Source organism: Gracilinanus agilis, chromosome 5, assembly GCF_016433145.1.
Source record: "Gracilinanus agilis isolate LMUSP501 chromosome 5, AgileGrace, whole genome shotgun sequence".
NCBI classification, from domain to species: domain Eukaryota; kingdom Metazoa; phylum Chordata; class Mammalia; order Didelphimorphia; family Didelphidae; genus Gracilinanus; species Gracilinanus agilis.
In genome coordinates this window covers 59,602,043-59,615,665 of record NC_058134.1, presented here as the reverse complement: position 1 = coordinate 59,615,665, position 13,623 = coordinate 59,602,043, and the positions used below count along the sequence as shown (strand labels likewise).

The 13,623-nt window shown below is 36.5% G+C and overlaps 1 protein-coding gene across 1 annotated transcript in view; it reads right to left on the bottom strand.

The window, feature by feature from the left end:
- The window catches only part of MALRD1 (MAM and LDL receptor class A domain containing 1), an 892,965-nt gene that overhangs the window by 798,384 nt on the left and 80,958 nt on the right, over nt 1–13,623 (bottom strand). Inside the window, 1 exon segment of the mRNA XM_044678926.1 lies at nt 12,698–12,852. Coding sequence (XP_044534861.1) covers nt 12,698–12,852 — 155 coding nt within the window.

Below are 13,623 nucleotides of genomic sequence, written 5' to 3'. Positions count from 1 at the left end.
AAATGAATTTAAATTGGCTCCCAATTTTACAATTCTTGTTCCCCCAAAACCATTGACTTGGGATTACTATCACAGAAGTACCCTGCCTCCCAAAAGCCCAATTTCTCCCTGTAGCTCTTGTATCTATCCTATTCAATTCTTCTACTCTTTAGGACGTTTCTGCCTCTGCTTCAACCTCTGCCTCTCTCCCTTCCCTTTCCTCCCCTCTCTCTCTTCCTATTCACCGAATCCTTTAGAACTCCCACCTAATCTTTCTCTTCATCCTCAATCTCTTCTTTTCATTCTTTTTCCACATTCATAGCCTCAAAATATTCCTTTACTTTTCTCTCTCCCTTACTCCCAGGGCTATTCAATTTTTGTTTATTATAATTCTACATTTTTATTCATATATCCAACAATTAATTTTAGCCACCTATCTCTCACCAGTACTATTGTAAGAGGTCAGATGGTATAATATATGTGTGTATGTATATGTGTATATTTTTCCTTGTACTTTGCTTACTGATATACATGTTCTACCACTCCATATAGAATTGAAGCTCATGAGCATAATTTTCAGTTTTTCCATTATAATCCAATCATCAACATAGTGCTGTGCATGTAATAAATATTACTTATTTGCTGAATCAAAACGCATCAGCCTATTTTTGTTCCATCCATAGCAGTCTTTTTCTTTTGCCTTAAGAATTTTTTCAATTGTTCTCTAGCTTTCCTAATACATTTGCCTGCTTCATAATTTCCCTGTACCATTATTAAGATATTTCTTCTATGTTTTTTACTGTCTGAAAGCTTAATTCCATTTCTATAAGTGAATTTTCAGGAGAGAGAGTTTTCTGTAGGATATTTTCAGAAGAAAAGATATAGTGACATTAAAAGCCTACTTTAAATTTAATCTAGTACTCTTCTCATTCCCTAGTTTTCTACCTTACAGGCAACATAGTAGGCATTAAGAAACATCAAGGGTATACTTTGGAAATAAACATTTATAACAAACAAGATCTGACCCATAAACATAAACAGATGTCTTTGCCAGTGTGTTCCAGTACTAGAGAGATTACTAGCCCAGTGGGGCAACAGTGAAGTATGTAAGACCCATTGATCTTTACCTCATAGCAAATATAGTCAACAAAGGTGCCATCTGTTTTGACTCTTGATATGGACACTTGCCCATTGGAAAGAACTGGATAAAGACCAAACGGCTTCCCTTGATTCCCAAGAATGGTCAGATGGTATTGACTTAGAGTTGCTAAAAATCTGGGCTAGCTATAAAAGATTTTAATCCCATATATGAGCTTGTATTCTTCTTTTTCTCTAGTCCACATATGAAAGAACTTTTTGGAAATAAAGAAAATAGTTCTGGTAACTGTTTGAGTAGGTGATCGTGACTCAGTCCAGTTCTTTTCCTAATTTCTAAATAACAACAAATGAGTCAAATAATGTAATACGATGATAAAAAAAAGTGAGTAAAGAAAAATATTCTTATGGAGGAAAATCATCTTCCAGAAAAAAGAATATATAGCAAAGCAATTGACAAAATTAGTAAGCAAGTAAAATGAAAGAGAATATAAGTAAGATCTTGAAGGTCTTTGAAAGGAGAGAACAATATACAACCACTAACCCAGAATAAAAAATAAGATGATTACAAGAACCTCCAGAATGGTTAATAAATTCAGTAAGATAAACAATGCCTAGTACATAGCATCTTTATTGCTTTTTGATGACACAAAGATATGTTATCTACGAAGGAAGAAATGAAATCAGTAAAGGAATATAAAAGGAACTTGGGATAATGAGATAAGAATCTTAATAAATCAATGAAATGGAACAGACCAGATGAAAGACAAAAATATAAAAATGGAGGGCAAAATGATTAAATAACAGCAGAAGAAAATTGGAGATTCTACAAGTGAAATTAACTAAAAATTCTTAATCTTCCAGGAAAATGTGAATGATGAATATGAACTTCGAATTTCAGGAAACTATATTAAAAAATTTCCAGAGAATACTAGAAATAGGGTAAAGTGAAATATTATATCATCCACAAAATACTATCAGAAAGGAACCTCAAATTAAACCTTAGAAATGTATTTAGAACAAAGCTATCTCAAATTTCAAGTAGTTTATTTAGAAAACTTAAGAGCATAAAACCCCCAAATCCTAATAATAAGTGGTTCCAGAAATGAGGAAAGACACAATAAAAGATCATTATTTCAATGTGTTGTCAACAACAACAAGCAAAAAAAAAAACCACAAGGGGGTTGTTGGGGAGCTTAGTGGATTGAGAGCCAGGCCCAGAGATGGGAAGTCCTGGGTTCAAATCTGGCCTCAGACCAGCTGTGTGACCCTGGGCAAGTAACTTAACCCACATTGCCCAGCTCTTACCTCTCTTCTGCCTTGGAACCAATCCATAGTATTGACTCCAAGACAGAAGGTAAGGGTTTAAAAAAAATTTAAGTGGATTGAAAAATAATATCTGATAGTTAATGTGCTGAAATAAGTATAGAATTTATATACAAACATAAGTAAAATATATATTCTTATGAAAAATAAAGACAAACTATTAAATAAATATTCAATGTTCATAAACTATAGTATTATAATAAAAATGGCGATAGTCAGATTAATGCATAATTTCATTGCTGTCCAAATAACATCAGGATAATTTATTGGATTGTGCAGAATTAGACATTTTAAAACTAAACAACAATAAAATTAACACAAACGTAAAAAATTTAAAAATGGAACTAAAATGAAATTTATTATTTATTATTATTATTATTCCTGTTGACTCCTTAGGAGCATAGGGCCGCAACCATCTCACGCCAACGGACTCTGTTCTGGGCAACTTCCCCCAGCTGGGCCCATGTCATTCCAACTTGTTTTTGTTTCATTTTCGGCAGATCTTCGCCAGGTCTGTTTTGGTCTTCCGACTTTCCTCCTCCCTGAAGGGTTCCAGCTCAATGCTTGTCTGGCTACGTTGTCTTCCGGTTTTCGTAGCTTATGTCCTATCCATCTCCACTTACGTTTCTTTACGTCCTGACTAATGGGGTACTGGAATGTTCTTTCCCAGAGACTAGCATTGGAGATCTTTTCAGGCCATCTGATGTTCAAGATGTGACGTAGACATCTATTGACAAAGACCTGGAGTTTATTGGTGTTAGCGCTCGTCACTCTCCAAACGCAACCTCACCAAACCAACAAAACCGACGATCGCCTAGTCTGGAGGATTGCTCTCCAACAGAGTCCATGACGCGTGCTGGTGAAAGCCTCTGGGAAGCCAGCTCGCCGATAAATCTTCTGACGACCAAGGCAAAAACCAGAATAGCAACATAGAATGTAAGAACCTTATACGAAAGCGGAAAAATCGTTCAGGTAGTAAATGAGATGAAAAGATACGACATCAGGGTCCTCGGTTTATGTGAGACCAGATGGAATGGAAGCAGCCAGACCAGACTGACATCAGGCGAAACCATCATTTACTCTGGCCATGAAGACCTGGACCATTCCCACACCCAGGGAGTAGCGCTGCTCATGACACCTGAAGCAAAAAAGGCGCTGATAGGTTGGGAACCAATCTCGCCAAGGCTTATGTCAGCAAGGTTCAACTCAAAGGGGAAGAAGATCACCATCATCCAATGCTATGCACCCACCAATGTGGCAGAGGAAGGGGAAAAAGAAGAGTTTTACAGCTCCCTTCAGGCACTACTTGACAGCACACCAAGAAGAGACCTGAAGATCGTTATGGGAGACTTGAATGCAAAGGTAGGAGAAGACAACACAGGAAAGGAACTCATCATGGGAAGGCATGGAGTAGGCACCTGTAACAAAAATGGAGAGCTCTTTACAGACTTCTGCGCCTTCAACGATCTTGTTATTGGGGGTACTATATTCCCACACAAGAAAATTCATAAGTCAACCTGGACTTCGCCTGATGGAAGGACAGAAAATCAGATAGATCACATCACAGTTTCCCGCAAGTGGAGAAGAAGCCTTCTAGATGTTAGAGCAAGACGTGGTGCAGATGTGCCCTCGGACCACCAACTCCTGGTGGCAACTCTTAGAACCAAGTTGAAATCATTCAACAACCTTTCAGGCAGATTACAGCATAAGTTCAACTTGCAAGACCTAAAGACCAGAGAGGAAAAAGAAGCATTCAATTGCGAAATTAAGAACAAGTTCGCGGCCTTGACAGGACTCACGGGAGAGACAGTCGAAGACCACTGGACCAAACTCCAGCAGACCTGGAAGACCACCTGCGCAGAAGTCCTGAGAAAGAGAGAGAGAAAGCGCAAAGAATGGTTAACACAAGAGACATGGGCCAAGATACAACAGAGAAGAGATTTGAAACAGAAGATCAGCCAGTGCCAAGATCAACAGGAGAAAGAAGAACTTCGAACACGTACTGGGAAATTAACCGTCAAGTCAAGAAGAGCACAAGATATGACAAGAGACGGTTCATTCACGATATGACCGAGGAGCAGAAACAGCAGCTGGACAGGGGAACATGAAGAGGCTATACGAAATAACAAGAACTCTATCACGAAAGAACTACAACCCTAGCAAGCCAGTGAAGGACAAGACTGGCAAGACAATAACAAGCGATGCAGGGCAGAGAGCCCGATGGGCAGAGCATTTCAAAGAAATCCTGAACCGACCGCCTCCACCAACTGTTCCGGACATACCACCAGCCACCAAACTGCTTCAGGTGAACACGGGCCCACCTACCAAAGTTGAGATCATCAAAGCCATCAAGACCATGAAAAATGGTAAGGCTGCAGGTCCAGACGGCATCCCCCCTGAGGCACTCAAGGCAGACCCAGAAATGTCAGCGGAGATGCTACAACCCCTCCTGCAGAAGATCTGGGAACAGGAACAAGTCCCGACAGACTGGAAACTAGGCTACCTGGTGAAGCTACCCAAGAAAGGCGACCTATCCCAATGCAGCAACTGGCGAGGAATCATGCTTCTATCGGCTCCCAGCAAAATGAAATACCCCTCCTAAATTTCAAATTATATTAAAGAAGTAAAAGTTATCACATTATGCAGAAAAAAAAAACAGAAAAACTGTTAAGTGGAATCTATTCTACAAGGGAGACAATGCCAAACATATAGCATACTATTTGATACATTCAAAACAAATTTTGGGGAAAGGAATGTTATTTCATATTAACCTCTGGGAACAGTGAGCAGTTAATTGGTTTAAAAAGTATGTTTAGAACTATATTTAATATTACGCACCACAATAAATTGCAAATAGATTAATCACCAAATATAAAAAAATAATGGCAAAGAATCATCTTTCATGATCTTAACAAATAAAATCAATTCTGCCAGAAAAAAATGAAAAGATAAAAATTTAAAGATCAATGCCAAAATGTTCAAGGTATCAACATATCTCCAAAATTTAAGAAAACTACATTCTAAAAAACTTTAAAGTACTATCTTAAAACCATCAAATATATTTCTTATGATCACATTTCTGAAAGTAACCAGAAGTCAACTAGTCCAACCCTCTTATATTATAGACAATGAAACTGACCTGTAGACAGGCCAAAGACTTTCCCAAGGACATTCAGAAAACAAGGAACTGAGTTTCTGTTCTAGCCTCAATCATCTAACATTACTTTTTATTTGTTTGGGCATTTTGTTTTATTTTGTTTTGTTTTTCATTCTTCATTGCTATGTCATACTGACGAAGATGATAAAAAAAAAAAGAAAATGAAATTCAGGAAAGAAAATGAAATTCAGGAAAGAAAAGCACCTTAAATGCCAGTAGAACCATGAATAGCTTTGATTTATTTGGAAAGTAATATAGCATTATATGGTTAAAGAGTAACATAACTTAGAAACTAGAACATACATTTTGAACCAAAAATACCGGTACTAGATTTATACCTCTAAGGAGGGTACTGATAGGAAGAAAAGTAATAGCTAAATAAAAATATTTACATAAATATTATCTGTTAAAGCGCAAAGCTAGAAATAAACCAAGTGCCCCCAAATGGGGGAATGGCTGAATATTAAATGAATGTATAATAATAAAGTTAAAATGAAAAGGGGGAATATCAATAAATTGGAAAGATCTATGATGTGATACAGAATAAAGAATGCAGATTTAAAAGAATGAAACACATAGTGACTAATAGTATACAAATAAAGATAACGTGAAAAGAACCTCCAAACGTGAAGATAAACATCACATATGGGTTTGGTATCACCTTTTTGAAATTAAAGCTCACCATCTTCCTCTTTTTAAATTACAAAAGCATGTAGTTTCATGTACAATCAGCTATTATGATGTCTTGTTTTTCATAACCATTTCAGGGAAAATATTTTTGTCTTTTAGTTCTGCATTTAGGTTTTGTTTTCTTATTTGTCCTTCCCTTTAGTGGGATCTACTAATTTATTTCAAATATTCAGAATGGCAAAAAAATTAATTTATCTTTAACTGGAGACAAAATTCTTTGTAAAAATATGGATAAAAAATAAAGAAGATTTAAAATAATCAAGAAACTCCTGAAGGTTAGGGATGGCAGAGGAGAAGGATAAAGTGGAGAAAAGATAAATTCTCCAGGTCTCAGAATAGCAGCAAACTTTGTCTAGGCAGGCCAATCCTTAAACAGGTCAATGAACCAAAAAGAGCTCTAACTGGTCGTGACTATATTTGGTTCAGTAAAATGGAACCTTTCTCCTGCAATTAGCTGATAGCTGGCCTGACACTTATCTACACCTCCTATCCTGAATGATTTCTACATCCCATGATACTTCAATTATTCCCATTTCTATTTAGAACAATAGTGCACAACAAACCCCAAAGTGAAAAGGGGATACTTTCAAAATAAAATTTAGCAATTAAAAAGACATCCACTTGACAATCTATGGAGACAGAGATTGGGCTGCTAATTGGAATATTTTTTTATAACTTCATATTTTTTGGACCAGAGCCATGCACTTGTTGATATTTGGAACTCCCAATAAAGAAACTACCTTCTACCAAAATTTATAGTTTTACAGAAGTGCCTGGAACACTGAGATTAAGTGACTTTCTCTGGGTTACACAACCAGAATGTGTCAAAGCTGAAACTTAACTCAGATCTTCCAGACTCTGAGACCTGCTTTCCATCCCCAACACCACATTGCCCATTTATAGTCATGCCCACTTAGAGTAAAAAGCACTTAAATTTCATGATGGCCTTGGAGTTCAATTTACAGTAGGATTAATCTGCTTGTCTATACACAAGAGTTATAGTAACTGGGAAAATGGAAGACTAATGCTTTTCTTTTCAAGTTTGTGATATATGATGATATAACATAAGTCCATGACTTAAATGGGATCATAGCAGTGAATTATTCCATTGTGATTAAGAAACAGCTCACAGTTCTTTTTTATATCTAAAGTAGAACAATAACAATGGAGAAAAGGACTCGTAACACTTCTTATGTCACGGATATCTTTAGCAATATACTAAAAATTATGAACCTCTTCTCAAAACCATGTTTTTAAATGTACCAAATTTATTGTGTAAAAAGATAATTTTTTTAAAAATAGTTATCGATTTTTTTTAAATCCTTACTTTCCATCTTAGAATCGATATTGCCTATTGGTTCTGAGGCAGAAGAATTTTAAGAGCTAGGAATTGGGGCTTAAGTGATTTGCCCAGGGTCAGGCAACTAGAAAGTATCTGTGTCCAAATTTGAATCCGGGACCTCTCATTTCTAGGTCTAGCTCTCTATCTACTAAGCCACCTACCTCCTGAAATAGTTACCAATTTTTTAAAGTAGGTACAAGGATGCCAAGTTAAGAAACTGAATCAGAACAACAAAAAGGGGAAGGCATTCTGCAAAAGCAGAATGTAAGCAGAATGAACTGAAGAAAAATATCAGGAAGTATATTCTAGCATGTTCATCACATTGTCTCCATTTTGTTCATTGGCTATGTCCCATCTGGTAAACATTTTCTTCTTTCCTATTAAGATGGGAGACACAATGGAGCCAAAACATGTCTATTTTTTATGGTGACTACAACTGAAGCTGAGTTCCACAAACCACTAGAATTACTATATTTAAAGTTTCATCATTACCAAGTAATTCAAAATTCCATCTCATATAGACACGCATGTGTGTGCATACATACAGACAAATACTCAAGTCCAGACTCTGGGTTTATGTTTCCTCATTTTTCCATGCATAAAGAGCATAAAACATACCTTTATCTACATCTCCCAAGATTCTCCCTTTAGGACCCCCCAAATCTATTGCACTCATTCATAAACTTCTTGACCTCCTGCCTCATATACGCAAGCAAAGGCAGGATCTCCTTATTACCATTTCAAATGTACGTGATCACCAGTGGCAAAAGAAGATACTGATTCATTTCAAATAGCTTTGGCACACTGATGATTAATGATTTTGAGCTGTTGAACGTACCATTGTCTGATTTCCTACAGAATTTTCAACCTTTATACCAGCTTATGCTGAAATTTTTTAAAAGCTGTATTTTGTTGGTGCTGAAAAAAATCAGATTTAAATGATCAATTGGCCCTCTAGGAATACGATAAAAAGGAAAGGAGATCAAGATATGAAATATATGCTTAGAATAAGTAATTTAAAGTATTTTTACTTTCATTTGTTTGCCCAAAGGGAAAAGACTCATCAACTACTTGGTCACAGAAAGAATGTCAAAGATTTTCTAGCATTCTTGTTACAATATTGCGTCAACATCGTAACCAGTAACCGAGGCATTGTTTTATAGAGAGTGAGGAGCTTCAGACAAAGTATAGAGGGGAATTCTTTCCCTTCTTATTTTTTTACCCCAAACAAAGAGAAATAAAGGGGTGTAGAATACCCAGAAAAATTACTACACCAGGTGATGACAGGGAAAAGAAGAACATGGTCTATTTTTATATAACATTTAAAATATATTATCTCCTCAAAACAGCTTTTGTATTCTTAGTGTCTAGAGTGATGGTGCAAATAAGTAGGTGTTTAATAAATGCTTGTTTTGACTTCATTCTGTCTCTTAGCCAATCAGCTAATAAGGAAAAAAAATTAGTGCTGGGCTAATATTCTACCCCACCTGCTCCTCTTGAAATTATTTTGCATGTAAGGTCATTGAAAGGAAGAATTATTTTGTTTTTGTCTTTGTATTCCTAGCATTTAGCATAGTTCTTGACATACAGTAGATAATTAATTAATACTTTTTTAAAAATTGAATAGGATTGAATGAATAGGATTAAGCTAAAATTAGCTCCCAAAATTATTGGGCTACTAGGTGGTGCTAAAGAGCTCTGCTAGAGTAAGGAAGGAATAATTTCAAATCCAGTCTCAGATACTTAACAGCCATGTGATTCTAGGTAAGTCACTTAACCTCTTTCCTTTAGTTTTCTCATCTGTAAAACAGGAATAATAACAGCATCTACCTCCCAGGATTTGGGGGACGACCAAATAAGATATGTAAAGTGCTTAACATATTGCCTGACGCATAGAAAGTACTATATAAATATTAGTTTTTGCTATTATTATTATCAGCTAAAAAGTCAGCCAACCAATCAACTTGCATTTATTTATTAATTACGTACTATGGACCAGGCACTGAGCTAATCTTTGGGGATCCAAAGAAAGATGAAAACATTCTCCCAGCCCTCAAGAAGCTCATAGTCAAATGGGTAGAGAATATATATACGTATATATATATATTTTTTTTAATGAAAAAACAATGTACAAGCAAGATACAGAAAGAATTAGCTGGGAAGCCATCTGAAAGGAGAAGGAACTAATAGCAGGAGATCATTCTTATCCAATGTCTTCATTTTACAAATGAGGGAACTGAGGTCCACCTGGGTTAAACAACTTGCCCAAGGTTAATCAGGTTGTCAGAGAGGGAACTAGAATTAAAATCAAACTTCCCCTGTCAAATCTTGTTCTCTTTTTACTGACTGCCTCCATTTCCTTTTTTTTCCTTTGCTCTATAAAGTCTAATTTTTTACTTTGAAAACTGAATATATAATTATGTAGAGGAAGGTCAGAACTGAAATGCAAGTGGCACAGAGAAGGAATATGGAATGTGCCCATAAAACTACACTGGCATCTGCTTACTTATCCTCCTTCACCCATCCTCACACCTGTCCAGCTCAGTTCCAACTCAGTTACCTTTCTAGAAGAAAGAAGGAAATATTTCCAGGGCTAAGCATTCAAACCCAAGTTAGTGTTTGGAGATGTCCTTGGGCCCTCTATGCAAAGCCATCTCTGCCCCCTCCATTTCATTTTGACTCTTCTCCCTTCCCAAAGTTGTCATCAGAGATGTTCCCCTTGACTTATCCTTATCTACATTTTACTCCCTGGACCCCTTCACTTGTTACAGAGTACAACCACATAAATTATAAAGTCTTAAATTGTAAAAGCAGGAATGGTTCTTTCTGATAAAAGCCATTATCACCATTTCCTGGTGCTGATAACAAGTGTATTTTGGCTTTGATACATGCCTTAAGGCAGCAAGAGAAAATGTTGCCATAGTTTCAACTTCATGCTTTGATCAAATATCCAACTTTTCTTCTTGCCATTGATCTCTGGGGACCTTTGATGTCATCTGGAAAGTCACAGTGGATTTATTGAATGCTTTTTTCCCTCACCCTTGGATCAAAAAGTAGAGTGACATCGGTCCTTTCCCCATCTGCCCTTCTACCTGACCTGAAAAACCAAATCTCTACCACTTCTTCCAACATGCCCTTGGCTGCACTCCATGACTCCCCTCAGCATCTCCACCTGGCTGAGCATCAAACAAAGAGGTCTGCTATGGCTACATCTGAGCAGCTCCTGATGTTCAACTCTTGGCATTCAAGGACAGGCCACACAAGTCAAGAGAAAGAACTGGAACCAAGAGCTGCCTTTAAGTTCAATGGTCTAAAATCAGAAGAAAAAAAAGTACTAGAATTGTCCAAATCTAATCTTTTCAATCTTTCCTCCAGCTTTCTCCTTGAACTACCTCATCAGTTTCCCCACAGTGTCCTTGATTTTAAGTTCAATTACTAAATACAAAATGACTTTCATTTACAGATACTACAGCAACCAGCCAACATTTATCACATATTATCCTTGTATCTAATATGACAGAAATTAAATTGCAGAATATTATCTCATAGTAATTCATTGCAGACTGTTCATTTCTAATAAACATAAGGGTCAGGTTAAAAGTACGTGAAGTTCATCAGATTAGACATTTAGAGTTCATTTTAAGGATGTATAAACTGAGGCTCAGAGTGTTCAAAACTTGTCCAAAGTTACACAAAAGTAAGTAGCAGAATTAGAATTCAAACACAATATATTTGACTCCAAATCCAGTTTTGTTTTTTTTTCAACTGTATCATGATGTTCTTAAAAGTTTAGGGATGGAGGGGAGTTAGATGGATGGCTCAGGAGATTGAGAGCCAGGCGTAGAGATGGAAGGTCTCAACTTCAAATCTGGCCTCAGATACTGTGTGACCCTGGGCAAGTTATTGCACCTCCCACATTCACTAGGCCTTACTGCTCTAGACAGCACTGATTCAAATATGGAAGGTAAAGGTTTTAAAAAAAAGTTTATGAGTGGTTCAAATCTGGTCTAATACATTTCCTAGCTCTATGACCCCAGGCAAGTTACTACATTAGCCCTCTCTGCTCTTCTACCTTGGAACCAATAGACAGCATTGATTCTAAAATGGAACATAAGGGTTTTAAAAAAAAGTATATGAGTTGTTCAAATTTGGCCTTGTTATACTTCCTAACTGTATTACCATAAGTAAGCGACTCCTTGCCCCTCTTCTATCTTAGATTTGATACTAAGAAAGAAGGTAAAGGGTTTTTTTTTAAGTTATGACCTATTCCTATCAAGTTTTTGCATTTCAGTTATCTCTTGAAACATTTTCCCAGTTCTTTTTTCTGTTCTGAAATTTTCAAAAATCAAGTCACAGTAAAACAAAGAATGTCTACATAGCTATATAGTACCATCATGTAACCCTTATGTTTGATGTAAATCCATCAACACATTCTATTTTGCTGAGAAGTTCCACATGAATGAGTAGTGAGCACAATCTGGAAGTCTCTGGCACCCCACTCCCTTTTTAGTTTCCTTTTGCTTATCACCTTTCCCTATTATGTTGTGTGCTCCTTGAGGGCAGGAGCTGTCTTTGCTTAATTATATCAACAATACTAACACATAGGAGACTCAATAAATATTTACTGACTCCTGACTATCAACATTAGTAGATGGATTGAAGGAACTGGAAGAATGTCACACAGGAAAAGACAAGACTTCTGAGGAGATGAGGGGTGTCATCTGCTATTATAAATGCTGACAAAGACTTGACTCTAAAGCACAGAATCAGGACCTGATGTCTGTGTTTGGCTCAATTTAAAGAACTACGTTTTAATTATTAAAGTTATTCACAAATAGAATGGGTTACCTCATAAGACAGTAAGTTCACTATAATTAGCAATGGAGCTTGGATGACCACTTGTCAGGGATACTGGAATTTGGGTTCTTATTTGGGGATTGTCTGTTGGGGTTTCTGTTGGCCTAGATGGCTAATCTCTGAAACTCCTTGTATCTATCTGTAAATAGCTGTACTTTGTAGTAAAAATTTGTTTTTTAAGTAGATGAACATATTGCTAACAACAGGAATTTATTTCTCTATTGAATCTAAAAATGAACATCTCTCCTTACCTTATCATTATATAGACCCACAGTCAGAATACTATCCACCATAGAATAATAAAATCGAAGATGGCAAGGCTTCCCAAAGCAGTGGCACATGGAGCTATTAAGATAAGCACTTCTGGAAAATGTGCCATTATCAGCTCCCACCCACATGTAGTGACCTAAAAAGAAAAGAAGGGGGAAATGTAGCATTTTATATATTTAATTACTTTCTTAAACAAAACTAATGCATTTCTAAACTTTTTTTCATAAAGTGGTACCGAAACAGAAATGTTTTCCTTTAAGAGTATGAAATAATCAATGGGAACAAATGAAGTTATAGTATGCTTCTCCAGCACATTGGAACCTCTAGTTCCTCGTCTGTGTCCGGTGCCATGTCCCTCCTTTCAAATCCTGACTTTAAAGTTAGCCATTTCAACAATGTACGATCTTCCAGTTTGGGGTCTTTCAGAGTATCATCAAACTTGATCCGCTCCTCTACTATCAACCTCCATTCCCATGTCAAACTACCAACAAGAGAAAATACAATGCTGTCTATACTACACTATGGACTCATGATATCTAACCTCCACTGGTCTCTCTATGCTACATGCCCATCTTTCTATTTGCTTGGCAAAGAGCATTGCTATTTATGTCATTTAGTTGCTATGCCAAGAACTCTCTCATATTCTTGTCTCTACTTCTCAAAATCCTTCTGTTACCACCTAAATCATTTTGCTTTCAGGCTCAGAAGACAAGATGGACCACATCCTGGCCAAAGTTAACTCCTCCATGTGTGTCCTTGATCATATCATCTCCATTCGCCCATACAAGTCTCCTCTGAGATCTTACTCTACATATTTTGTAGTTTTATTTATTCATCCTTTATATCTCCCTCTCTGCTGATTATTTCTTTTCTGTTTAAAAATATTTACAAGTTTCCCCTGTTCTAT